General features: G+C 37.5%; 1 protein-coding gene across 1 annotated transcript in view; it reads right to left on the reverse strand.

Moving 5' to 3' along the window:
* KIDINS220 (kinase D-interacting substrate, 220kDa) overlaps window positions 1-20841 on the reverse strand; it is a 67401-nt gene extending 46560 nt beyond the window's left edge. The window contains exons 1-12 of the mRNA XM_010145322.1: window positions 20734-20841; window positions 15261-15359; window positions 13174-13272; window positions 10513-10611; window positions 9583-9684; window positions 9044-9142; window positions 7935-8132; window positions 5858-5956; window positions 3355-3453; window positions 2534-2632; window positions 1509-1686; window positions 816-980 (exon numbers count right to left, since the gene is read on the reverse strand). Of these exons, the coding sequence (XP_010143624.1) occupies window positions 816-980; window positions 1509-1686; window positions 2534-2632; window positions 3355-3453; window positions 5858-5956; window positions 7935-8132; window positions 9044-9142; window positions 9583-9684; window positions 10513-10611; window positions 13174-13272; window positions 15261-15359; window positions 20734-20841 (1444 nt within the window). The remainder of the gene's footprint in view (window positions 1-815; window positions 981-1508; window positions 1687-2533; window positions 2633-3354; window positions 3454-5857; window positions 5957-7934; window positions 8133-9043; window positions 9143-9582; window positions 9685-10512; window positions 10612-13173; window positions 13273-15260; window positions 15360-20733) is intronic.
* Window positions 20842-27072: the final 6231 nt, after the last annotated feature.

The following is a 27072-nucleotide window of genomic DNA, read 5'->3' on the forward strand; positions in this document are numbered from 1 at the left end:
TGAAGAAACTTATTAGGAACAAGAAGAAAATACATTTTTACAATGCTTTTTCAGTAAGAGCTCATCGACGATAAACATCACAGTCAAAAATGCACACCACTTTGTTTATGACATGGGGCATGAGGTGTTAAAATGAATGCAGAGGCACCATTTTGACTAATATAGAAGCTTTTAAAAAACACATAAATCACAGAAAGGTAAGAAATGTCAAGACTCATAGAAGTATTTTGAATTATACTGAAACATCTCAGGAAAACATCCTGTGCTAGAAAAAAATAAGATGCCTGTTTCCTCTGAAAAATATCGACTCTCTTCATATACTGCACTTCCCTTTTGTCATTTCAGAAAGTTCAAAGACAGAATAAATAGAGGAAAGAGGAATAAAACTGGACACTGAGAAAATACACTACAGAGAAAAAGTATTAATAGCCTGGAATTTGTTCTTAAACTTCAAAAAAAAAAAAAAAAGATGACACACTGGTGGCACAATAAATAAATACTGCTGCAAAAGAGGTCTGAGCCTGATTTGACACACAAACACCCCCAGTAAAGCATATTTCAGCAGCACCTAAAGGATGGGTTCACTGCGGCAGGAAAATAGATTGCAACACTTAAAACTGTCTTGACATTGCATAAATGAACAAAGCAACCTTCAGATGAACTAAGCACACTAAAATTTAAATTCTTTCATCACAGAAACACAGACTGGATACAACATGACGTGAACCAACATCTGTCCCAAAAACTGGTAACTCCCACATGATGCTTTTCACAGATAGATTTGAACCTACAGAAAGAGCTAAATCAACTTTTACCTTCCAGTTTCTTGAGTAGGAAAGATTTTCCGCTTCCCCACTGTGCATATAACCCTACACAGATAGGTGGCTGCATTGTTGGTTCACTCAGAATATCAGCCAAAGCACTGCTGTACAGATCATAACCCAGCATGTCACCATCAGATTCCGTGGGAGACAAGTGTCCTGCAAAGCAAAAACTGTTACAGAACTTTGCTTTAAGAAATCTCTTCAATATCACAGTTTTCATACATAAAATCACGACAGGTTCACCTATATTTGTATATATAATCCTCCCATAAAATAGCTGCTATTATTGGTACATTCTTGTTCAAAGGTATTTTAAGTCATCCACGTAAGTGTTATATAATTATCAAAACCATTACAGCTTACCACAAAACACTCAAAATCCCAAATCACAGCAAGTCAAAGAAAATAATTCCTACACAAGTGATATCTAAATAAAAACAAAACAGAAGTCACACAGTATCCAATATCAAAAGTAAAAACTGAAAGGTATGTTTGACCTTTGCTAGGCTTTTAGAATGACAACTTTTTTGCCAACTGATCTTTTTTTTTTTTTTTAAAGCTCTCCCATTAGTTGCAACATCAAAAAACCTGAACTGTTAAGACATTTTGATACTGAACTGAATAAACTGGACTCTCAATATACAAGTGATAAAAAAAATTATAAACCAAAACATTTATACTTACTGGCTCCAAATATCTGTGTTAAAATACTCTTTTGGTGGCTACAGTCAATATTGTAAGGCGTTTCTCCTGTTTTGTTAGGTCTATAAAGCAATCTACCATCTTTTGGATTTCTTAAGAGTAATTCAGCAAGTTTACGGCTTCTTCCACGAATGGCAATATGAAGTGGAGTGTCTCCTTTCTGCAATTAAGGGAAAACTAGTCATATTTAATATGAATGCCTTAGATTATGAATCAACCATATGTTTCACATCGTTATTTACTTGAAATACATCTTAAGGTATTCCGAACTGTATTAATGCAAACAGCAAACAGGTTTTCCCCTTAGAAAAGTTTCAGAAAAGGCATGTGAAAAGGCAGTTCTTTTAATACTAAATTTAAAGCACTCTTCTTTCTTAAATGTCTATAGTATCTTCAGGTTTATGAAAACTGTAGCCGCTATTTAGAGGCAAGTGCCTACTAGCAAATTCAGAGACTTGTCTGGAACAAGACATACTGAATGTTAGACTCATTTCAATGTCTGCCCAGAATTCTCCAAAAAGTTCCAGTAGAAGTTTCCTTATTACATCAAATCAACATTGTTACTTATTTGCCCTAAATATAATACTAAGAGGTTAAAAAAGTATCAAATAAATGTTCCTCTACTTAAAAGGTTTACAGTCAAAGTAGGTAATGCATAAAAAACCAGCAACAAACTACTGTATTTGTCATTAGCCTGTTAATCATAACCAAACATCAGTGACAAACAGCAACAATTCTCTAAGCTCTTTTTCAAGTGCATTAAGAATTAGTATTCTTAGTTGTGAAATTTTTATTCCTGACATGAAATTTTTCTTCTCATATTGCTAAAGACACCCTAATACAAACAAAACAAAAAACATCATATTAATGGTGGAAAGTAATTTATATTTAATTATTAAGCATATGGGAAGTTCTCTTTCTGTATTAGCCTGGACAGCTCACTACAAAATTCTGCTGCAAAACTAAAATGATTAAACATACTAAAATAAAACCCAAATATTCTTTACCTTGTCTACAGCAGAGACCTTAGCTCCTTTATCCAGAAGAAGCTCTACTATTTCAATATTTCTCATCTTAGTTGCCTTTATAAGTGGTGTTTCTCCATCCTAAAGGAGCAAAGTAAGCCTAGTAAAAAGATCTTCATTGTATACTCAAAACCAAGCAAAAACTACTGATAGCATAACTAATTAAATCCCAAACTTCTAGGAGAATATGTTAATTAAATGTTATTTAATGTACTGTGCAAGTAACAATACTTCAGCAGGTATGTTATTGAAAAAGTATCAGGCCCTGTGTTTTAGATTGATTAGAATCACAGAAAAAAGCACATTTCTGTTAATAACAAAATAACACTGTCAAACAGAGAAAGAAAAGATTCAGATATAGTAGAAGATCTTTGAAAAGAGACTCATGGAAGAGGTAATTCACTGCTGTACATACAACTTCATCTATTTTTCTTATTCCTGCACATATATGATGGTATGAACTTTCATGCTTTGTAATACCAGAAACTTCTTTCCTCAGTTTCCAGTAACGCCTGCTCTCTACTCCCAATTGCTGGTCATGTCAGTGGTGCTGAGGTGAAGTACACACACGTTCCCTGCTATTGAGTTTTAGTAGTAGGTGATGTTTATCAACATGGGGACTTTACCATTGTTGAAAATAAATTAATAAATTCCATATTTCAGAAGAGTGGGGTTTGTTACAGTGCAAGGTACCAATACGTCAAAAACCCTGATTTTCATATTATGATCTTAACATCACATAGGAGTTGAGAAAAAAACCCAGACATTAAACAAAATAATTTCATTAAAATTCTAATTGTTACCTTTGTACACGTTTCAGTATCAGGGTTGCATTGCAAGATATCCCTCACCATTGTAGCATTTCCTTTCTCAACTGCCCAATATAAAGCAGTTTTATTATCCTGAAAAAAAGAAAGCGTTAGTGTTAACAGTGTTTTCATTCAATTAGATTAATTTTAAAAATTGTATATAAAGCACAACCAGTACAGTGAAAACAGTACATAATACAGCAAATTTTAGCACACCTCAGGGAGAAGGGAAACACCAAGAAATCTGACTGGCACACCAGTAGAACTTTGGGGGGAATAGAAATCTGGCTAGAAAACACAAATCTATTTTGAAAACCTATGCAAAATATATTAAGAGCTTTAACAATCCAGATTCAGCTTGTCTTGAAACATTTTCCAAAACTATATGAGTATTCGGTTGTAACTCAAATATACAGGTTTTTTAATTAAATAAAACAACTTTTTTCCAGAGCGTTCTTTTTTACCCCTACTGTGTAAGTCATGTTTCTCTGGGGCTTTTTTTTTTTTTTAATATTTCTCTCCTTTTAGAACATCAAAGTGCTAACCACTTCCAGGCCTTTAAAAAAGAAAAAAAATTCCATTTCAGTTTTAGAGTATAGCCTAATAAAAACAGGCCATGAAAGCTGGAAAGCTGTAAAAGCAGATGGATATGAAAGCCAATACAAAGGACCAGAATGCAGATCAGCCATACACTGTATTACAGCGTAGTTTGCTTGTGTCATCTTTTTTTTCCAGCAATGTGTGCTACGCCAGGAAGTCTCCATGCCTGCAATCTTTTTGTAGCCCAGTGACTGGACCATGATTCACTCTGATGCACACTTACATGGAGACATTTCAGAAAGGCCTCTGAACACACACCTGTTTTTAAGCAGGAATATCAAACCCTCCTGGCAGCCTTATCCTTTGCTTACTTCTTTGATTTGCAGCTCTTCCTCTCCCACTCATGGCCTTCACAGCAGTTGAAAGCCTTTCTCAACAGTTTAAGAAGATTGGTCACTAAGATTTCTTTGCTCTCTGCTCACCAGGGTTTCATGTCCTCTGTCATTCAGTCAGGTGGCTTCCAAGAAGACACTAGCATGAGGAAGCTGACTCCTCGCTACCAACATCAGCTGCACAGCCAGGCAGTGGTCTGCCAGATGCTCCCAGTTGGGCCCTTCCCCTTTAGCACTTGAGACCCGCCCCCCGCTACCCCAGCACTCGCTCCCAGAGCCCTATCTGCTTTACCTGCTCAAGGTCTCCCCTGACTTGTGTCTGTATGAATAAATGAGCAACAAGGAACACAGTGACTGTAAGGCTGGACAAGACTCAGCAATCTTTCTGGAATGTGTCAAGATTCGGGCAGGCAGCAAAATCTCCCCAGAAGAGGTCTGGATGGCAGACAGGTGCTGCAGTGCCGAACAGCAGGGGAGCTGCTAAACACTAGCGCTCATCACTGATTTTGATACTGCTTGTCCTAATCTGAAGATCTGAAGTTTACAGACAGACCTTTCCTCAGGTGGTACCCACTCCTGCTGTGTCAACAAGGCCACAAACATATTCTTGCGACTAACCACTGCAAATACAGACACCCTCACACTGCTGTAAGTCACAAGCTTCCTCGCTTCCAAGTAGGTTGCTGTTTCTGTATTGCCTTGGTCCTATCAAGACATTGAAAAGCTCCACATTTTCACACCCATGTCAGCAAAAAGCTGCAACGCACAATTCCAGGTTTACAATGGCAAGCTAGAAGATGAGATGCAAACACAACTTCTTCTCCAGTCAAAAAGCTTCTTGGCTTCTCAGAGAGGCTCTGCATCGATAGCAGGCACTGAATCATTATAGCTTTCAGCAACTAGTTAGTTTTGTGTTCAAACTTGGCAGAACACGTGCCTGCTAGTGGAGTCATTAGAACATCTTCAAGCTAAAGAGAGCAAGCTGAATGTAACAATAAAAACAAGTAACATGCTGAGTAAGAGAGCTTTCAGTAGAAGAGTAAAAACAATACCTTAATCAAAGGAGAAAAAAAGACCAAAAAGGGCAGGCAGAAAACATGGACACCACCAACAACATTGCTTAATGTGAGAAAGACAGCGAAAGAGACAAGAGCCACCCAAGCATAGTGACAGAACTGATGGCAGATATAATCTGAGGTGTATCCTATTTTAATACACTGACATTAAATCCAAAATATTAAGTATTAAAATATGGCATTTTAGAATTATTTAAAATTACTTCAGTAGTGCAGATGAAATAAGCTCAACTTACATCTTTTGTTTTTCAACCATTAACTGAAAAAAAAAATCCAGCTTAACAAGTCAGTACAATTACATGCATCTTGTATCTTAAAAACTGGCACAGTAGTATGATTTTTTTTAAGTTTAATGGAAATCTGAGTTACCTACAGAGAAGACTGAGCGAAATTTTAAAGCTCAGTTTTTAGAAACACGGTATAACTGTTTGGTATTCAAATTCATATCCCATTTAAGAACTACTCTAACATTTACATTGTTGTACTTACCTGACCTCTGATATCTATATCAGCATATTTATGGAGCAAGGCCCTCACAATTTCAACATGCCCTCCTCTAACAGCTCCAATCAGCACTGTATCTCCACTCTAGAAAAATCGTCAGAGAACATTGAAGGTGAATTAGTACTACCGAGCAGAATAAACTAGAGCCTTAAAATACATATTATACCTATTTACATTAAAGAAATGTGCATTCATTTCAAAGAAAGATAAAAGGATAGTTCTATCTCTGAAAAAACAACACAGAAGAAACAACTCTGGACTCAATTATTTTGTATTTTTTTTCTAAGAGAGAAAATATATATTTATGGCAAAACAAAGACCCCAAAAATACATCCAGCTTAAACCACTAACCTAAAAAATAACATCACAAATTAATAATGAAGATAAAAATCCCAGCTGTTTTCTGTGTTCATTGGAAGACCAACCACTCACAGTAATAACCTCTTTACAATCAGACAAAAATGTTGGCTGTCTCCTTTAGATGTTTCACAGCTGACAAGAGATCTTCACGAATTTTATCCTTTTTATTTGTGCACATTTTGTGCTATCCTGTTTATATACACTATGCTGTTATAAACAAAAGCAAAAGGCTGATTTTCTCTGAAAATGATCAAAAGAAAAATATTTTGCTGTGATAAATGGAGTTGTATATATGCAAAACAAGGTTAAAATCCCACTTACGGCTTCTGATTAACACACTTAAGGATATGTCAGAACTTCAGAAAATGAAATCCTGAAACTACCTAATACTACTTTTATGATGAAGCAAGAAAATTAAATAGAAGTATAGATAAATCACAAGTGTGGAATTCAGTTAGGAAACTCAGTAGTAGCAGATCCCCTATCAATCACAGTCATTACATACCTGGCTGCAAACCAAGATATTTTCCTTATTAAAACCTACTCCTGCATCAGAAACTAAGACTACTCATTGTTTGATGTATTTTTGGAATACAGTTAGCTGCACTGAAAGCTGCAATTTATCCTTCCTAAAAGCACAGGAATGCAGGCAGTTGCATTATTTTGTGACAGAGCAGGTAGAAAGGGAAATTGCAATCTGTTTTCTTAAATATTTGAAGTTTTGCTTTCATACGTGCCTAAGATCAAATTTGTTGTCACATGCAATGCTGCAGGTCAGTACATAACCATCTAAGAATTGCACTAAGCTGACTCTTGAAATATGGAAAATGCATCTAAATATCCTTTTAAAATTATGAGGCAAATATTAGGAGGTTTTCCTCTCTTCTTTGCAACCCCAAGCAATTCAATTTAGGGATTGGAAATTCAGCCTCGAAATCATATTACTGCTCTGAACTAAGTTTATCTAACCACCTACAGCCCCAAGGGTGCAGTGCTTAGCCAGCCTCCGGGACTTCAGAAAAATCTATCAAGAGGACACTACAGACAGTCCAAGGCACCTGCATAAGCAACCAAACAAATCCCCAAGTGGCTAGCGAGCAGGTTCACACTCTGGTCACTGCCCATAGTGCATGCCTCTACTGTCCAGTGCAACTGCAGCTCAGGTACAGAGTATACCTTTCAGTTACATCTATGGACCTTAACCCAGAGCTGAAGTCTTTCTCTAACACGTGCAAGCTTCCTAGTAAAAAGTTTCATTATAAAAGACAAAGGTAGAGATGATAAAAGATATACTTTTTTATAACACCCATTGTTTTACAATTTTAACAGCTCTACTTACATGTATTAATACACAAAACCCCCACCCGCAAGTTAGTTTAGTAACAGTCCTATGTCACACATACAACAAATATACAACCATAAATCTATTTCCATGCCCTATGGAAACTCTCAATTCAAGAATGTCAAAGAAAAAGAGTAGTTTCTGTAGTTTACCCTTTACCTTCACACAGCAACAATTGCCATACTTGACATACTTGTAAAATAGCAATACATAAAAATACCCCCAGGTGGCAGAAAAATAAGAAATTCAGAAAAATCACAAGCACAAATTTGCAATCACTGGATTTTAAATATGTAAGTATTACATATATATAAAACCACAATTGATAGTTGATGAAAATGGTGATGAAAATTTACTCACTCTATCAGGAATATTCACATAAGTTCCAGCATCAAGAAGATCCTGCACAATTTCTGTATGTCCCTCCTTAGACGCAATCATCAAAGCTGTATTTCCGTCTTTATCTGTTAAGTTTACATTTGGGTTCCTTTTCAGTATTTCTTTCACTGAGTCAGTATAGCCACCCTTCACTGCTACAATCAGTGCAGTCATCGAATTCTTTAAAACAAAAGCAACAGATTTTATTGTACAGTGAATGCAGAAATCATTGTTATATCAGCAGTTTAAATAACAAAAGAACACTCACTGACATTACTTACTTAACCATCCAAATGTTACCTCAGTTCCATGTTTTGAAATGCACTTCCTCTGTGTTTTTAACATAAGAAATAAACTGTGTACTACAGTACTGAACACTTCAGATGCAATCAGACTAGTTTATCCTTACTCCTTAATGTCACATGCACGGTAAAATAATTTTCTTGTTGTATGGGCGCACAGAATTATCACAGCACACAGGTCTGCTAATACCATTCACAAAGAGATTTTAAGAACTTCAGAAATAATCATATGAATACCACAAGTTTTCCTAATTTTCCACTTAACTTTCATTGTGGTTTTTTTTAAATTTTGAAAAGCATTTGAAGTGTTTTACACAACAAAAAATTAACATCTGTTTTATTTAAAAACAATACGCAGTTGAAAACTTCTAAAAAATTTGAAACTTCTGAAAAAGCACCACAGCCACTATTATTTTCAGAAGATGCTTTGTGTTTGATTTACCTTTCAAATAGCACTGAGGAGTAAGTTGTTTGACATATCAGGCTTGGGTACAGAATGAATTTTGATAGTGCTAAACTTCAGATAAATTCATTTATGTTCATTAGAATTTACTCTTTACGTAAGTGTGTCAACTGTCAATACGACTCCCTAGTTACATATTTTTATTAAAAGGCACAAAGAAATTCAAATAACCCTCACGTGTAGTTTGCAAATAGCTGGAAAAACCACATACTCCAACACCAGCATTTCATTGTTTCATGTATTTCTTGGTATTTGTATTTTAAAATAAAACCGGATACACAGATGTATGTACCCACACCTTATCACTGGAAAACGAAGGTACTTACAGCTCCTTCTTGATCAACATCAGCTCCCATCTGCAGCAAGTATTTCACACACTCCAAATGGCCCTTCCTTGCTGCCCAAACCAGCGGGGTGGTTCCATACTGCAAAAACATTTATAATATTTTACCATATTGCTCTCTCTACATCTAGTATTCTTCCTATACTTTATTGCATTAGTTTTTACAAAGGTATTATTTGGTCTTGTGAATTAACACAAGCATCTGAAATGCATTTTAATTTTTTCTTTGTAGATGACAGCTGTGGGAATTATTTTTCCAGGCAGCCTAAGGATAGCAAGATTTCCAATAACTTGGAAAACAGAAATACATTCCACTGAAATAAATGTTCACAAACATCTTCAGCACACTATGGAAAAATTTCTTACAAGTATAATGACTTACTCTAGCACTAATCCTAATCTCATGGGCAAAACATAATAATGCGAGGTTTTCCAATCAAAAACTCATAAATTTTTAATAAAACATACACTTACACCAGAAATGTATCAAGCATTAAAGAAATCAAATATTATTTAACTTACTTTGTCAGAGCAGTTCACTTTAGCTCCATGTTGCAGTAAGAGATGTACTACATCTGAGTGGCCTCGTCCTGCTGCCCAAATAATTGGATAAACACTGTATTGCTTAGAATTAAAAAAAAAACCAAACAAAAACATAGAATAAAAATCACTGTCTTAATTATTTTTCATGAACAATATTGATCACAATGCTCCAAGAGACAATATAAATGTAATATAAACTTCTGTAAGGTAAGAGAGAAGCAACAGCCAGCTATGCAATATCCCGAAGCAATCAGGACTGCAGGTCAGTCACATCATACAAGCAGAGCTGCACATGTAAATCAGATGAAATCCACAATCAGAAAAGTCAGTCACTAGTGTTCTTAGTTGGTTGTTCACTGTTGCCTCAAATACCAAATACCTGATGGTATAAACAAACTTCACTCACTCAAGTTTCGACATGCCTATACTTTCATAGGAAATGCTTATAAAATGAAATAAATCTCAAAATCTTAAGTTTTTAATGCTCTCTCACATGTACGGTACATATTTATATAAATCTAGCCCATTTGGTAACTATTAAGAAAAAACTAAAAAACAAATTGTTTCTAAATTGCATATATTAGTTACTCCATTAACATCTACAGATGCAGAAAAATGGTATTTGTTATGCAAGTAACATTAGATACACTACTTACCTTTTCTATTATTTCTTCTGCTAATTTGAATCTTATTAAGAGCTACAAACTCATTTGCTTTAATTAAAAAAAATGTAATATTGATTTAAAAACTAGTGGCTGTCATACAGATTACTAAAGTAATCCCTTTATACATGTAGTGATTAATGTTCTATTGCAAAAAAAATGCATAACATTTAATCAAGGTAATACAATGAGTGTACAAACCAGGACTTTGAACATTTCCAAAGAGGAGGTTAAGGCTAAAACTTACCATTCCCGTGACGTTTGGATTTGCTCCTTTCTCGAGCAGCAATTTAGTTACTTCAGTACGGCCTTTATATGATGCCCACATCAAGGCAGTCCATCCTCCCTGGCAAACACAATTCAAAGAACTGTAAAAACTGAAAAATACTCTTCAGAAACCTATTTAGTGACTTTCATGTGTATTTATCCTAAGACTGTTTTGCAAGTCCAAAACATAGTAAGGATTGACTACACAACTTTGTAATCCTACTTAGATAAGCACACATATGAAAGTACCGATTTCCTGTTGTATGCAAAACTTGTGAGAATAGCATGTCCTAAATGATCCTGAATTTGCTGTGAACACTCAATTCAGACTTCCAATGCATACAAATCCAACCACTGGATAAACAAACCAAGAAGAAAGCACTATCTATCAAATCAATTAACACAGAGGGTTTACTTTTGATTCACGTAAAGGACAAATGAAATGTTATGGCCTTCATGAAGTAACTACATAAAGATTTGTTTCTTCATGAAAAAGCAGCAAAACATATGTCCTCTTAATGCAGTACTAAGAGCAATTAATTTCAAACTGCACTGGTGTGTTCATTTAAGCTTGTTAACTGGGAGACCATGAGGTTTCACCATCTAAGGCATTTGACAGGTCAGGTAACCAAAATTAATTTAAAAATAACACTATGTCTTTGATAAGCACAATTATTACTTATTTCTTTATAATACACTTTCAGGGAGCTAAAAGATCCCTCTCAGACTGACACAGGCCTAGAAATCAACTACTGGCCACATGGATGTGCTTAACATTACACTTCTTAAAAGCTAGATTACTAGGACGTGGAAAGATGCCCTCAGCCTTCAGACAGAGCTGAACTTCAATTAAAGGGAACGCTTGAACTCTTCCCTAGTGGTTTTCCATACTCTAACTTCCCTCTTCAGTCAATGGAGATGAGTCTGTACTCTTCAGAGGCATCTAACCTTCTAATCACGTAAGCAACTTCTGTAATTCTTTAGGTGGACTGGACTACAGTGCTCACTTTCCCATAAAAAAACATTTGTTAAGAAGAATAAAAACAAATTCCAGAGTATTGAGAACAAGAACTGCTATATGGATAATCACAGTTGTCCAGACAGAAAGTTAATATGGACAGGTATCTTCTGGGAAAAGATAACATTTATTTTACCAGAATACTTAAAAAAAAAAAAAAAAAAGCCACCACCACCTGTGATGGCTTAGCAACTTCTCCTATTTCAGAAAGAAGTTTGCTTTAAACTAACCAATTGTATTCCCTGCCATGTGACGTCAGCTGCATCTCCATTTTTCATTGGTTAAAAGTTTTCGTGGGTCCGTTTGATTTTCACGCCATTTCTGCTTTAAAAGCCGCGCCGCGCTCATGCTAGAGTCAGTCTTTCCATACTCTCTGCCACCCCCAGGACCAACCGCGCGATTGCCGAGCGCCAACGATGACGCTGCCTGCGAGCTTTCTGCCCGCCGAGTGCCGCACCAGAGACTCCCGGAGCTGCTGGAGCCGCCTGCTCGCTGCTTCTTCGGCAAAGCGCCACTGCTGCGAGGGACCAGCTTGGGAATCACACGCCGCAGGGGATCAGAGCCCTCCCCTGCCGCTTCTAACGCGCTGTGCTTTCGCCACCGCTGCGCTGGAGAAGCTGCGCTGCACGCCTGCCGCTGCTCGCTGCTTGTCCGGACCCAATCTGTCCCTGCTTGCCTGCCACCTGCTTGCTGGAGCTGCTGAGCCACGCCGGGAAAACCCCCTCACCATCTGGGAGGCACCGCCGCTTTTTTGGCCCATAGCCGCTGCGCAGGGCAAGCCCAGACCCCGTGTGCCCAGGAGTTGCTTTCCTGACTACTGCTTTTTGCCGCCGGCGCTTGCATTCTGCTTTTGCCTCAATACACGATAGAGACTGGCAGGATTGTGCTAATTCTACTTTTATATGCTGCACTTGGGAATATTGTAATTCCCGGGTTTCTGTGTTCTGGTCACGCGGCAGACCACGTGGCTGCCGCTATCTTGGACCACTGCTGCAGTTCGGGGTTCGCTTTTGCTACCGACCGCGGGTTAACCCTCGTCTTCCCGAAACCCTCAATACCGCTATCTTGGACCACTGCTGCAGTTCGGGTTTCGCTTTTGCTACCGACCGCGGGTTAACCCTCGTCTTCCCGAAACCCTCAATATCTCACTGGTTTTCCTTTGTATCTAATATATATCTGTTTATAGCGTTATTAAAGTTTGTTTCAGTTTTCCAAAAAGCATTTAGAGGTCTCACGATTTCTCCCTTCCCCTATTTCCGCTGGAATAGCGGAAGGGTATTATCATCATCGGACCTTGGTTTTACCTCAACCAAACGGTTGACACCACCAAAAAACACACTCAAAAACCAAACTGTTCTTCCGTTCAGCTTTTTTCCAAAGCAAATTCAGAGGGAAAAAGAAGCAGTCCTAGAAAACACATTGCCTTTATTAACACTAAAGCAACTATTTTACAGGTTTAAAAGTAATATTTAAGTCCACATTCTTTCTCATTTTACCAGCATTGAGTACATAATTTAAGAATAAAAGATCTCTGATTTGTTTTACAGAACTAAAATTCTCTGACTTCCAAAGTTGTTGTTCTTACTAAAATTTATTTTATTTTCACACTAGGACAACACATACCAAATCCCGATGCTCCAAACTGGCATTGTAATTTAGTAGCTCTGCTACAATAGCTGCATGTCCTTCTTTAGCTGCTGAAATGAGAGCTGTCCAGTTATCCTAGAAAAAGGGAAAGACATTTAAAGTTATATTCAGTATTTCAATACAATTAGCTTGTTTTTCAAGTGTTTAACCCACAACCCCTTAGAAAAGCTGTCCTTTAAAAAAAAGAATAATAATAAAACTCATAACTGCCTGCCAGTTAGCCACGTGAAAATACAGACATCAACTGGTCTAAATCTCCCCTCCAATTATCTCATCTCCTACCCAACATCCATCACTCTCCACTCCTCAGCTGAGTGCAGATTAACTTCCTAAAAGTTTTATGGAGGAAGCAACACCTAAGAAGGATTAGAGAATGAGGTCAAGACACTGAGAACTGCTGGAAGGGGATGAGATGGCAACCAAGACCACAGAAAATGGTGGTGGTCTGTCTTCACATAGAGGGAGTGACTGCACCCAAGCGGCTAATACTGCAGGGGAATTTGACCACAGCTTCTTAGATTTATGGTCACTTCAGAAGATACATTTCCCCTTGCATTACACTTATCTTCCATCCACTGCTCAAATTGTGTCCAGGCGTGGACTAGTGTTTTATGTGCTATATACATATAAATATAACAACATTTGTCCTGGTCTGAGTTAGAAAAGAACAACTTTTTAATTCTATTTTGTAATTTTTCTCTCCAGCTCAGTCTCTGCTCAGTGACTGCACTGGCTGAAGTTAGTGACACAGTTGCAGACAGGGTCTGCTGCTAGCAGTGACAGCGCTCGATGTTGACAGTTACTGCCAGGGGTTGGGGTGCAGAAAGGCTCTGGCTTCTACTTGCTGCTGTGCAGACCAAGGTCACTGCTAAATCCTGTGTGCCACGGTGGGGGTGCAGTGAGTTAGGGGCCGCACCTGCGGGCAGGAGCGGATAGGACAGGTGACCCTGAACTGACCAACAAGGTGTTCCATCCCAGAGATGACATATTCAGTATAAAGCTGAGGGATCACAAGGGTCAAGCCCTCTTCTTGAATGGTCAGTATCTGAGGAGGACTCTGTCCATTCTGCCTTCAATCCCAATCCATATATTCCAGAATCTGGTTCCTGTCTGACACTGATTCTAATCTGGGAATTCCCCAGACCCTGCCCACAGCATCAGTAGTGGTGACATAATCAGGTAGGGGGAAGTCATATCAGGTTTGTATTTATTTCATTTTATTATTGTTGTTGTTTCATTAAAGCAGTTTTAGTTTTCTTTTCCAATCCATAAGTCTCTCTCCCTTATTCCCTTTTTCCTTGCCTTTGGGAAGGGAGAGGAGTTAATAGAGAGCATCTGTCACTCATCTAGTGGCTGGAGCAGCCCTAAAGCTTGATAACAGTTTATATGGTAACTGCTCTTCTTGTAAGTATAGGAACTGAAACATTTACAGCAAATGTAATAAAATGTCTACAAAACTAGAGACTTTTTTTAATAAAAATTCCAGTTTTCATACCAGACCTTTCCTGGAGGTCTACACTGCTACAATTAAATTAAGTGCAGAAGAAAAAACCCACAAGCAACATCCTTTTCCTATTTATCACTCTTCACTGTAATATGTAGACCTTTCAAAACTTCTTATCACCACCTCTGTCCTATTCACCCTTTCTGGGCATCTTTCACTTCACATCATCACACAAACTCTTCGGCAAAGGCAGGAACACAATTCATAAATTTGAAACCCTTCTCAGCCACTGTTCTGGCTTTCACCAGCAATAATCCTTCAGCCTATATTCTCCCATAGTATTTACTGAAAATACCAAAACCGCAGGGGGGCAGAAATCCCAACATACCACAAAATCACTGAGACAAGCAAAATCACATGGACCTCATCTTTGATGCTGTATTTCTCTATTCCATGTACCTTTTTCTGTCAGCTACAGCCAATCCTTTTATTATAGCTTCCTAGTATTAATTTCCCAGAAGAAAAGCAACAGCATTCACCAGAAACCCTCAGACACCTGACTCTTGAAATTTCTTCTTCCTCTCTGCTAGGTACCATCACATAAAGCACTGATACTTACCGCATCTTCCAAGTTGCAGTTAGCCCCCTTCTTGAGAAGCTCCTGGACAATTTCTAAATTGCCTTGCTCAGCAGCCAACATGAGCGGAGTCTGGCCATTCTGAAATCAAAATGACAGGAAAAGTGATGCACTAGGAAGTGATGCAAAAGACGCACATTCACCAAACAGTAAAAGACCCAAACCTACAGAGGAACATTAAGCTGTTTTCAGTTTTTAATTGCCAGTGAGAAGCAGTGAGAAGGACTTGTTTTCAAACCATGCGGTAAACTTGCAACAAAAATGGAGAACATAATATTTAACCCTGTCCTACAAGAGATAAAAAATAATGCAAATATTTCAGACATTAAAAAGGGCTACAAAAAAAATTTACTTTGTTAAATATTTTTCTTTTTGGATGATTTGGCCACTGAAGACATCTCTAATTCAGCCTGTTACATCTTTACGTCTGAAGCAACTCGGTAATATTGCTTAGAAATTAATAAATCAATCAATCTAGCCTAGGAACCGCAACGGCCATGAAAACATGCACACTGATTCAGAGTAACAGTGAGATTTCTTGCTGAAGTCTAGGAAAAAATAGTAAAGTTATATACCACCCTCTCCTCTGATAGTATACCAAATACAAACATCACTCCTGTCCTCTGCAACACAGGTTCTTAACAGACAGCCTCATCTCAGGGAAGATGAAAGACAGAAAAGCTGGTTTATTTACCCTCAAGGATGTTTCAAAAGTAAGTTACAATCTGTCACCCTTCCATTAGCCAGCAAACTTCTGAGATACAGCTGCTGTGCGTTATGAAGAGCAAAACAATAAATTTGACAATAAGCTTATTCAAATTAACAAGTTTAATAAACAAAAAGAATTTTTCCTGACCTCTCTTCTGACTTTTCTCTGTATCATCTAGAAAACTCGTATTATCTAGTCTCTAAATAATGTAAAAACCACATGCTAGGAGTTATATATCAGCAATTTCCCTGAAAAGAATAAAAAATCAATGCAGAAACAGAATACAGTAAGATCACTAATCTTCATTAGTAAAACAGTTAACATTCAAACAAATAAAGATATTTGATGAGATCTTTCTGCTCTCTACATAAAAAAAACCCTATCACATAACTGCACTGATTCTTTTAAAAAAAGCCTTCTCATCCATCAGCTAACTAGACATCACAGACTCTTCCCCGTGACATTATGGATAACCATTACCATGAGTAATAGTAACAGTCATGACAGAATATAACATAGTATCTAACAATGCAATATTTTACAGGGACAAATTATGCTCTTGTATGTATTTATGTTGTTATAACTATACTTGGTATATATTCAAAATCACACCTTTTGCTTTTAGATCCTGAAGTATATCTTATATGAACAAACAGTAGTATTTAGGTCTGGTCATAAAAAAATGCTCAGAAAAAATCTAGAGAAAGGAAAATACTACTTTCTAGAAGAGGACAGTTCTTGTCTTTTGCTCTTTAAGATGAGTTCTTTACATGCAAGTTAATATTCTGCGAATACACATGCCAAGTGATTTGAGAAATCATGCCTGATCAATTTGACTGCCTTCGGTGATGACATCACCGTCTTGGTGGATGAAGAGCTAAGACACTGTTTATCTCATCTCTAGCAAGGATTTAGACACTGTCTCCCACAACATCCAAACAGACTAACGAAGTGAGGACTAGATAAATGGACAGCATGGTGGACTGAAACTGGTTGAACTGCTGCACTCAGAGGGTTGTGATCAGTGGCACAACATCCATCTGGATGCCAGCCTTTAGTGCAGTACCACACTGGTTGATACTGGGGTCCTGTTTAACACCTTCATTAAGGACCTGGGCAACAGGACAGAGTGCACCCTCAGCACCTTCACAACCAATATAAAGTTGAAGCGGCTGATGCACCAGGTGCTTGTATTGCCATCCAGAGGGACCTCGACAGGCTGGAGAAATGGGCAGACAGGAACATCACCATAGGGAGTGTAGGTGACTAGGTTTTGCTATCGGAGGAGCTTCACAGTGCCTCTGTGAAGTGAGGCTCAGACTTCCCTGTGCCAGACACAGCCAATTGCAATTGGCTCCAACCAACCCAACTGAGGACACAGGACTAGATAATCTCTAGTGGTCCCTTCCAAGCAGTGTTTTAGCAATACACACAAAAATCACTATTTTAGCATGAGCATTCCTTCTTACCTCCTTCTGAACAGTTACTATTGTTATCCCTCTGACTGTCTTCCACAAGTGGTAACACAAACTGAACAAAAGTATCTCTGGGCAAGAGGAAGCTGCGGATGGGAAAATGACCCTCTTCTGTGAAGTGTCATACAGTTGTAGTCTGGCTCTGATATTATTAAGATGTAACATTCTTCTATAGTGGTACTGAAAAAAATCCTTCCCTTTTTGCTAAAAGATTCTCAAATATAGGTTCAATGTTTTAGCAAATCATGAAGTTTTCACCAACACAGAAACAAAAGATAATTACTACATTTGTAACATCCAGATTAATTCTCAAAAGTTGCTCAAGCATCTAGACACTCCACAACAAGTAAATGCTCATGCTTCTCACAAGCACATCAAGTACTGTATACCTGTATGTCACAGCTAAGCCTAAATATTGAAATATCCAAAGTATGAAGGGGCACACTGTATCTTTTCAGGGAGATCACTCAGTGGTTTTACCGTACAGAGTAGTTCTCTCTCGCAGTCTGAGAGAGAACAGAAGTTCAGAAGGTACTTCAGCATCAAGAGTGGAAAGAAAGGCACATCAAAGGAAACTGGAGCTCTTAGGATCAAAGTGTATCGCACAAGAGGAGCATCTATCATTAGATGTTAAGTAAATCAATGTAATCATATCAGAAGAGCAGAATGCACACAGGACAAGGACATGGAGGGAAAAGGCAGAGGATGAGACTTGCTCCACTTGAAACTGCTGGTGTTAACCCAGCAAAATCATCCACATACAAACTGACTGGAACACTGCAGTTTTTCTGGAAACTGCTCACAGTCAAGATAAAAAGGGTTGGGTAACAGTGTGGGTGATCCTACCATTGGACAAGTCACAGCACTGTGGAGGTCCTGGCACTTGCAAACCTTGGCTTGCCTGCAATCTTTTTAGACCTATTCTGCTGGTACTCCCAAGAAAAGACATTGTGTCAGGTCCAAAACTGAAAACAGAATTGCACCCAATGACACTGAATTCCAGCGAATAGCTAGCACTTAAACAAAACTCCTATCATTAAGATGTACTAACAGTCCCCCATGCCCCATGAGTTTAAAACTGATGCAAACCACACACATCCAGAATTACCTTCTCCAACTCAATATATCTGAAGACTGAAAAAATAAGGTATCAGAAAAGCAATCCCTACAAAAAAGGCAGTTACTGAAACCCAGGAGTACATTTAGACCTATCAGGAGAAGAAAAATTTAGAAAAGGTAGTGACACTGTTAGCAAAGTCAACAGACTATTTGTCTGATTTTGACCGCGTTGTTAAGAGGAATTATCAGCAGAAGGAACCGACGATTCCTCTTCTCAGACACACAGCATGTCAGGTGGTGAGGTCATGGGTATGCTCTGAAACTTAAAAATTCTCCCATCTCAAATACCTCAGCATATGCACATACACAGCATGAAATTAATGCACCGACAATAAAAGAAAACTGTCTTAATTGAAACCAGATCTAATGACTACAGAAAGGCTAAATTCTGTACACTGTTCTCATGCTTGCATGATGATTTTTGGTTTTGAGTAACACACGCCATTCAACTTTTCCCCAAACATATTCTTTCCATCTTATGCAGATTTCAAAAGAATGCAACAGAACATGCATTTTCCAAGACTTACTTAAAAACCAAACAAACAAGACAAACAAAACAAACAAACAAACAAAAAACCCCATATGAATTGGAAAGCCAGTCTTTTATACATTGCAGAGTGTGTCCAGGCAGAGCCAGCTTGCCTGGACTGTCAAACTCTATGGGTAATGGTCAACTGTTCACAGTAACTGGTGTCCACTTGGGAGGGTTTAGTTTGGGGCTAACATTACAGCATCACCCAGAACCAGGAAACACAGAGCGTTCTCAGCAAGTTCACAGACTGCCCAGAGCTACGAAGAGGGGCTGATATGCCAGAGGGTGGGGATGCCTTTCAGACAAAATTCTATAGGCCGGAGAAATGGGCTGACAACTCCCCTGCAGTTCAAAGGCAAACAAAAAGACTGGAACAGACCAACCCCACGCAACAGTACTGGCTAGGGACTGCCTGCCTAGGGAGCCCCGCTGTTTTTAAACAAAGAGTAGTTAAGCACTAGAGCTTTGCCCAGAAAGGCTGCATCCTTCTGAAGAATTTCAAATTTTGCTTAAATCCATGAGGAACTCGATATAACAATGAAGTTAGTCCTGCAATTAGGAGGAGATTGAATCCAATGATCTCAAGAGGTCTTCTATCCTGAATTTTTCTATGAATCTGATTCTTTGAACATGCTACACAATTTGACAAGGTTCCATTTCTACACCACTATTTAGGAAATCAGAACTAAAATAAAAATTGATGATACAAGCTGTACATCCAGATAAAAGACACTTACAACCCAGAAAATCTACTACAGAAGGTGAAATAAATAAGTCAAAAAATCTAAACTTATTTTTGTATACACAGGAGATTTTATAATGTATCAAGATAACCCAAATTTTAAACATCCTGCAAAACCACATAAACAGTCACTAGGAACAGACACCTATCTGACTCAAACCTCCCAGGAAACTCTCAGGAGTCTTCAGTGCAGTATAATGAAACCACAGCATATTGCCTTAAATTGCTGGTGGTGATATACTCAAATCAGACTAAATCGGATGACAAAGCAGAAAGCTAACAATTATCGCACTATCCCAGGATTCCATATAATCCACATTTAATCTCCCTACTGTGTATCAAGGCTTCCTGTGTAATCCTGGTAAAGTCATTTAATCCTTCTTGTTACATCTAGACTTACTTTTTGGATACGTATCTTTTCATCCAGATAAGCATCTGCTTGAAGTAAACTGCAATATATGTTCGTATTTGGATCATATAACAAAGCTTCTCTTGCCTGGAAACCAGGATGTGGGGGAAGAGTTATTGTAATCCCAGGTTTCATCCCAAAATGGACAGGGCAAGAATGCACACGCAGCTGGAATGGAGAACTAAGAAACAATTCCTAGCTACAGAAATATAGGTATAATCTCCATTCATAAAGTAAGGATCAAACCGTGTTTTCTAGCTCTGAAGAACACTGAGAAAACAAATACAATGGAAGATGCTGAGACACTAACAGAGACTAAATTACTGTGTGTTCAAGTCTGTGCAAAGGAAAGCAATCACTTGAAAATAAAACTGAAATTTGTATAGTAAATATCCGTGATCTCATTAATTATTCATTCTATAACTAATAAGATGCAATACGAAACCGAACTTTCAAAAAATCATCTTACCTCATTTCTCTCATCTACATCCCTGCATTTCTCAAGCAGCGCTTTCAGAGCAGGAACATTTCCTTCTTCTACATAGGTCAACAGACTCTGACTCATCAGGCTTGCCATCTTCGCACGGTATTTAAAATACCTCTAGGACAAAGCTTATCTGTATTTCAGGAAAGGGGGAAAAAAAAAGCAAAGCGTAAGTAAAGGCAAGAGTTAACTCTCACATGACAAAGCATGAATTGTACATGACCATAAGTTATTGGTTGGGTAGGAATACCCACCGCTCAACGAAACACTGTGGAGAGATGTGCACTGAAACACACTACAATTCAATAAAAAGTAAATTGTTTAATCTTTCCAGTTCTTAAAAAATTACAGAAAATATTCTGATTTTTAGGTATTGCCTAAATATATATTTTTAATAGAATGCATAGTAGTCTTTCAACTGTCTAAATTTTTCATATATAACATTATAGTAATAGCTGTAAATGTTATATTTTATACCTGCTAGTTATTTACAATAGAATCCTTATCCTTTATATACACAAGCAGAACACTGAAACTATTCAGCATTATAAAACACAGTGATATAATCTAAATTGCAGCCCTGTGGAACTCTGAGAAAGGCCGTTCATTAAATCGGTTATCAGTTATTATCCAGACATACCTGTATGTGATGGCATGTTGCAAACTTGCCAGTCAAACTTAACCTAGCTTTTGTTGACTGATTACATGTTTCGAACCTCTAATACGTAGTGAGACAGGAGAGGTTTTTCTTGGTTAAGGCGGACCAAAAAGAACCATTTAAGACTTCCTAAAAAGCTGTGGGCTACTAAGTTCAGAGAACCAGCACTATTACCGAGCCAAATTTATAGGCATGCTGCTCCAGAAGCTATTTTATTCTTTACACTTAAATAAGTTCCACTGGATGCAGAACAAGTCATGGGCTTAACACAAGACTTCACCTCCAACCACCCTCTCCTCACCAGCACATGACATGATTGCTCTCGCTCTGGCTTTTTTCTTGCATGAGAACAGACAACAGCAGAAGGAAAACTCCAGTTTAGAGTTAGCTAAAGCCTACTGGTTAGGCTACTCTGTACTAGGCAGAAGCCAAAGACCAGTGTTTTTCCCAGGCAAATGTTCTAACTTTTATTCTCACGTAAAAGCTGCCAGTGAATTTTTCTGCACTGCCAGCTGAAGTGGAACATTACCCAAAAAGAGACAAGAGGAAGCCAGTGGGAACTTCACTACACTTAGCACAGAGTAGTTTAAATTTAGAGATTTAAATCAAATAATCTAGCTCTCCTTTAAATACTGTTACAGTCTATGGAAGCAATCGCACCATCCTTCCTCCTTTAGCAAGTATGTATATATAGACAAACATTCTGTTGCCAAGTTGTTAAGACACAATCTGGGCTCAACTATAGCACCACAGACATCAGATGACCCACATATAGAAATGCCTTGTTCATGAAAATGCTGGCAAAGAACCCAACATGCCCAGTTAGGGCAACAGTAGCTCTAGGCACACACAGAACTTCAGGCACACATGAATGTCTAGTGACAAAAGAAGCTATAAACTACGCAGATTTTAGGTATGCAAGCAGAAGAATATTAGAGGGAGAAGAGAGGAAAGGGAGAGATTGTGACTCATTGTTAATTTTGGGTTTAAATCCACGTTGCCGTTTAAAGACAAATTCCAAAGAAGATTTAGGCATCTGAACTCTCCATACTCCAAACATCCACACACAACATGAAAAAAACACAAATCAAATCATGTAATTCAGGAATTATTTAAAACACAAACCTAAAGTCAGTTCAGAAAAGGTCTATATTTGACATACAGAGCCCAGCAACAGCTTTACTAGGCACTGCACTAATAGCCAGTCTCTCCCACAAGAAAGTTATAAATAAACTAAGAACACAATAGGTCTGTCACGCTTACCACACAGTTAAGTACCATCATGCAAGGAGGGGGGAGCAGTTCAACAGTGCTGTCGTGTAATTGCCGTCTTTTTTTTCAGTAGGAGAAAGCACTAATTGAGAGGTTGCAAACTTTAAAAAAAAAACCCAAAACCTAAACCACACCAAAAATGAAAGACTGAAAAAGAACAGCGATTGTAGCGACTCAGTGCCCACACACAGGCTCCTGCTGCCGCTTCAGATACAAAAGTATCAGAAAAGTCAGCATCTTGCCCGCATCTAGCTGCTAGTCCGGAGCAGTCTGCCTCCCTTACAGCCTGCAGCTGTAACTTAAAGGCCTATACAGATGTCTCAGATATTCTTGGGTACCTAAAATGATGCTAGATGCTCACATGCAGGCACCTGTGCTCCTGCCATAATTTTTTACATATTTCAACAGAAATTCATGAAATATTTCTTGCCACTAGCTCCACTGCTACCACAGACATTTTCTTTTTTCCCTGTGTAGTGTCCCAGCTCCTGTCCTGTAGCTGTACCTTAAACTCCCGTGCTATTTTCCATACCAAATACTAAATTGAAAACTATATTAAAAATCATCAGCAAAAGATGAATATAATGTCTCAGCAAGTCAATTTTACTCTGCAGCTGTTATCAACACTTGACAATTAACTCTTAGCTAGCATGGAAAGTATTCAGCATTGATTCCTCCTCAAAGGAGGATTCCTCCTCCTTGATGTTCCCTACTGTCATATTTCAGAAGGGCAAAGGCAGCCTGCTGCACTGTAGATAACCTGCTTCAGAAATTATTACTTGAACCCCACATTATCGAGACAGCACAGCTTCTGCTTTGAGGTAGATCTAAACCCTTAGAGGCAAGTTAAGCCTTTGACTAACAGCAAAATAACCAATGGTAAAGAACACATCTAGAGCTGCATTTACAAACCCCATAACAGTATTACTTTTTGGAAACGGTAAAAAGTGGTGAAACATCTCCATATATATTAATATTCTTTGTCATCTACAGTCCATTGTCTCATTAAATCTAAGAAGGGGTATTATAATGGTCATTTTTATGAAATGGTCATTTTTATTACAAAAAACATATAAAATATTGTAATTATGAATTTCATTTGTTTTTATTTGCAACTTTTCAGGCAAGCTTCTTAGAGCATCCAAAAAATTAAGATCACTGGAAGGCTTTTAGAAAGCACTGTTTAGAGAGTCAGTAAGAGAAATTTCCATTTAAAATGCAACCTGTGAATTCACCAGACTTTAGTGTTGTTTTCATCCCAGCAAAATAAACAAAAAAAAAAAAGCCAAACCAACCCCCCCCAAATCCCCAGCCCCCCCCAACAAACATGTAAAAAAAAGCTGGTGTTAAAGGTTCTTTGAAGGTTTACTCCCCCCAAGAATTATAAACATGCTCGAAATTAAGCTGAAGTTCATTCAGGACATTTTCACTCATGACAGCAACTCAATATAAATTGTGCACAGCCACATCGTACTTTTTTATTGAATAAGATTTATGTTATGAAAATTAAGCACTGTACTCAAGGTTTGATTTCTCCCAGTGCTTAAGATTCCTTTTAAATGCTCATAAACCTTGAACTGAAACTCTGAGGTGCAGTCTCTAGCTAGGTAAGTAACTCTATTCTGGCCCCTGCAATGGAAAAAGCTCCTGAAATTATATACTCACACACTGTTAAAAAAAAAACCAAAACCAGGAAAAAACCCAACTCAATAGCTCATCCTTTACTACAGTAAAGGACAAGAACTCAATCCCTGACAGATTTCATAAATCTAGTACAAAGCCAGTACCATCCAGGAGCATCCAATACATAAACGGTCCTTAATTGCTCAGCTGACAGTAGTTACTTTGTTCCCTGACACAGCACAATTATTTTCACAACTGGTAGCAAAACCAGGAGCCCATTTTGGAAGCCAATGCCCTTTCCAACAAGGATTAATGCTGTTATTTTCTCTTCCATCAAAGCAAGCCCATTCCCAGCCCCCAAACCTGTTCTTGTTTCACAATCCAAACTTTCAAGATGGAAATCTCACAGTGCCCTTGGGCAGCAATACCTGTTATTTCCTAAGACTAACAATGCACCAAGAGCTATGAAAATGCTCAGGTGAAGGCAACCTTTGCACAAGGATTAACTTGTTTTTGTAAGGCTCTCCCACGGTAGCCGAAGCAGATGTTATCACTGTTTCAGAACTCAAAAATTTGCTGATTTACAAAAAACTTAGTTTCTCTCAACTGCTCTAACACTGACTGCAGAGGACCTAATAACTCAAATCTGCAGACATTTAATGTAATTTCAGAATCTTGTACAATATCTAACTAGACAAAAGATATTATTACACACTGAATTTTCCAAGTATCACCATCTTCTTCACAGTTCTTGCCTATATTTTTTTTATTGTGAGCTGTGATCATTTACAAATAAATATCAAAACTGGTTAAACACTAGCACTATAAGGATTTTCTTCTCTTGTTTTCAACAGGTGAAGATCATAATGACTTACATAAAATTCATACCTCTCAACATACAATGAAAAAAACCTGTTGCCTTTTTTTTAACACGTTTCTTTCTATTTCCAGATGCAAAAGCTACCTTCCCAACATGCAATACTGTAGGCTGATTTTTCAGTTAACTGTAAAAGGAAATAATTATAGTGCTGCTTGAAATTTGGGCACATACAAATCAGATACATAAACACTCAGTATAGTGCTCTTAAGAACCTGAAATGCCATCTTTCCAAAGTAGAATTTAAAGAAACGTAGAATACGGAAGAAACATACATAGAAAATTTATTACAAATCATAAGTTGGTTTCATATTCTCACATACTTTTATACTTTATGATGGCATAAGAATTGAAAAACAAGTTGAAACAAGTTGGCAAAACAATTGAAAAACATCTTTACTCACTCTGTAGAGAATCTGGCTGACCCATCCTTTAGGACACCTTACTGCACTTCCTAAATGGACATACTTCATACACATTAAGAGATTACAAGTCAGGCATCACATGAAGTGGTAAATATTTTTAACCATTCTATCCTAGGGACTGAGTCAACCAGGATTCTGTTTAAATGTGTTTAAAGAACACATTTTCAAAACAGATAAACTAACTCTCTAAAATACTAGTTTCTGGTATTCAGAGACGGAAGGAAATAACATGTCTGTTTTCATTAGCAGTCTACACCGACACATCTTCTCCAGCGCCTGAAGTTCCAGTTTGACCAATGACTTTATGCTGATTTTCATTTTCTCCTTATTTATCTGTGAACATCTATTCTCCTTCTCTTAGCCACATCCCTGTTATCCAGATGAGAAATGTTTTAATAGATTACTCTATTTTTTTGTTAGTTTCTAGCAAAGAACAAATTGTCCAACTAGAAAATATTAAAAGACATAGAAAGAAAACTAAAGATAGAAACAGAGACATTCTTATTTTGAAACCCATAATAAAGAGAACTAAAAAAAACTTGCACAAAAGGAGGTCTCTACGCTTGTAACCATTATTACAGTACACTGTAAGAAATATAAAAAACTGGAGATACACAAGTCATTCTTTTCCATCTTGGGCACACAAGGAAGGCAATAGCTGTTTCCAAACATTATAGTGAGGGGATTTTTTTTTTTTTTAATAGAACCATCAAGACTAGAGATTACAACCAAAATACTAGAAAACTGCAATCACATATTTAAATGAAACTCCACCATTGTCATCTGATAGCAAGTATGAGGTACATCTATGTTCTATCCTGGTAAAAAAGATCAATTAAGAGAAAGGTATCTAGTCATGGGATTTAAATCTTATCAAACTAGTCTAGCTTTAAGACTGAATTTCAGTATGGTCAATGAACAATAAAATTTTGCTAAGCACATCTGAATTCCAAGAGAAAATTCAATTCCTGTACAAAGTACAAAATGCTTAGTACTACAGGTTTCAAATACTCCAAATAAAAGGTATCATAGGTATCACTATTAAGTTTTTTTAAAAATTAAACCAACCAATATAAACCACTTCTGTCAAAACCTGTACAAAACACACAGAAGTTCACCTCCAATGTCACCTTATGCTGTCTCATAAAGATCAAGGGTTTGTTAGCCACAGTCACAAAGTCTATAACAAAATCTAACTTTCAGTTGTGATGAAGATTTTTTTGTTGTTAAAAAAGATTTTAAAATTAACATGGCCACGTTTCAGAAGCTGTGGTTGCAGAGGATTTCAAGCAGATTTGAATTCCTTGATAACCACTTTACTTTAAATAACCATGACTGCAGAACAAAGAACAAACGCTTATTCAATAAATACATGATGCATTCTAACCTGATAAAAAAGCTCCTCTCAATCTTTCCATTTTTTTATTATTTGTCAAGTGGGGATGTCAGATAATTACTTCCATGATTCA

The sequence above is a fragment of the Buceros rhinoceros genome, unplaced genomic scaffold (assembly GCF_000710305.1).
Source record: "Buceros rhinoceros silvestris isolate BGI_N320 unplaced genomic scaffold, ASM71030v1 scaffold7601, whole genome shotgun sequence".
Classification (NCBI taxonomy): Eukaryota; Metazoa; Chordata; class Aves; order Bucerotiformes; family Bucerotidae; genus Buceros; species Buceros rhinoceros.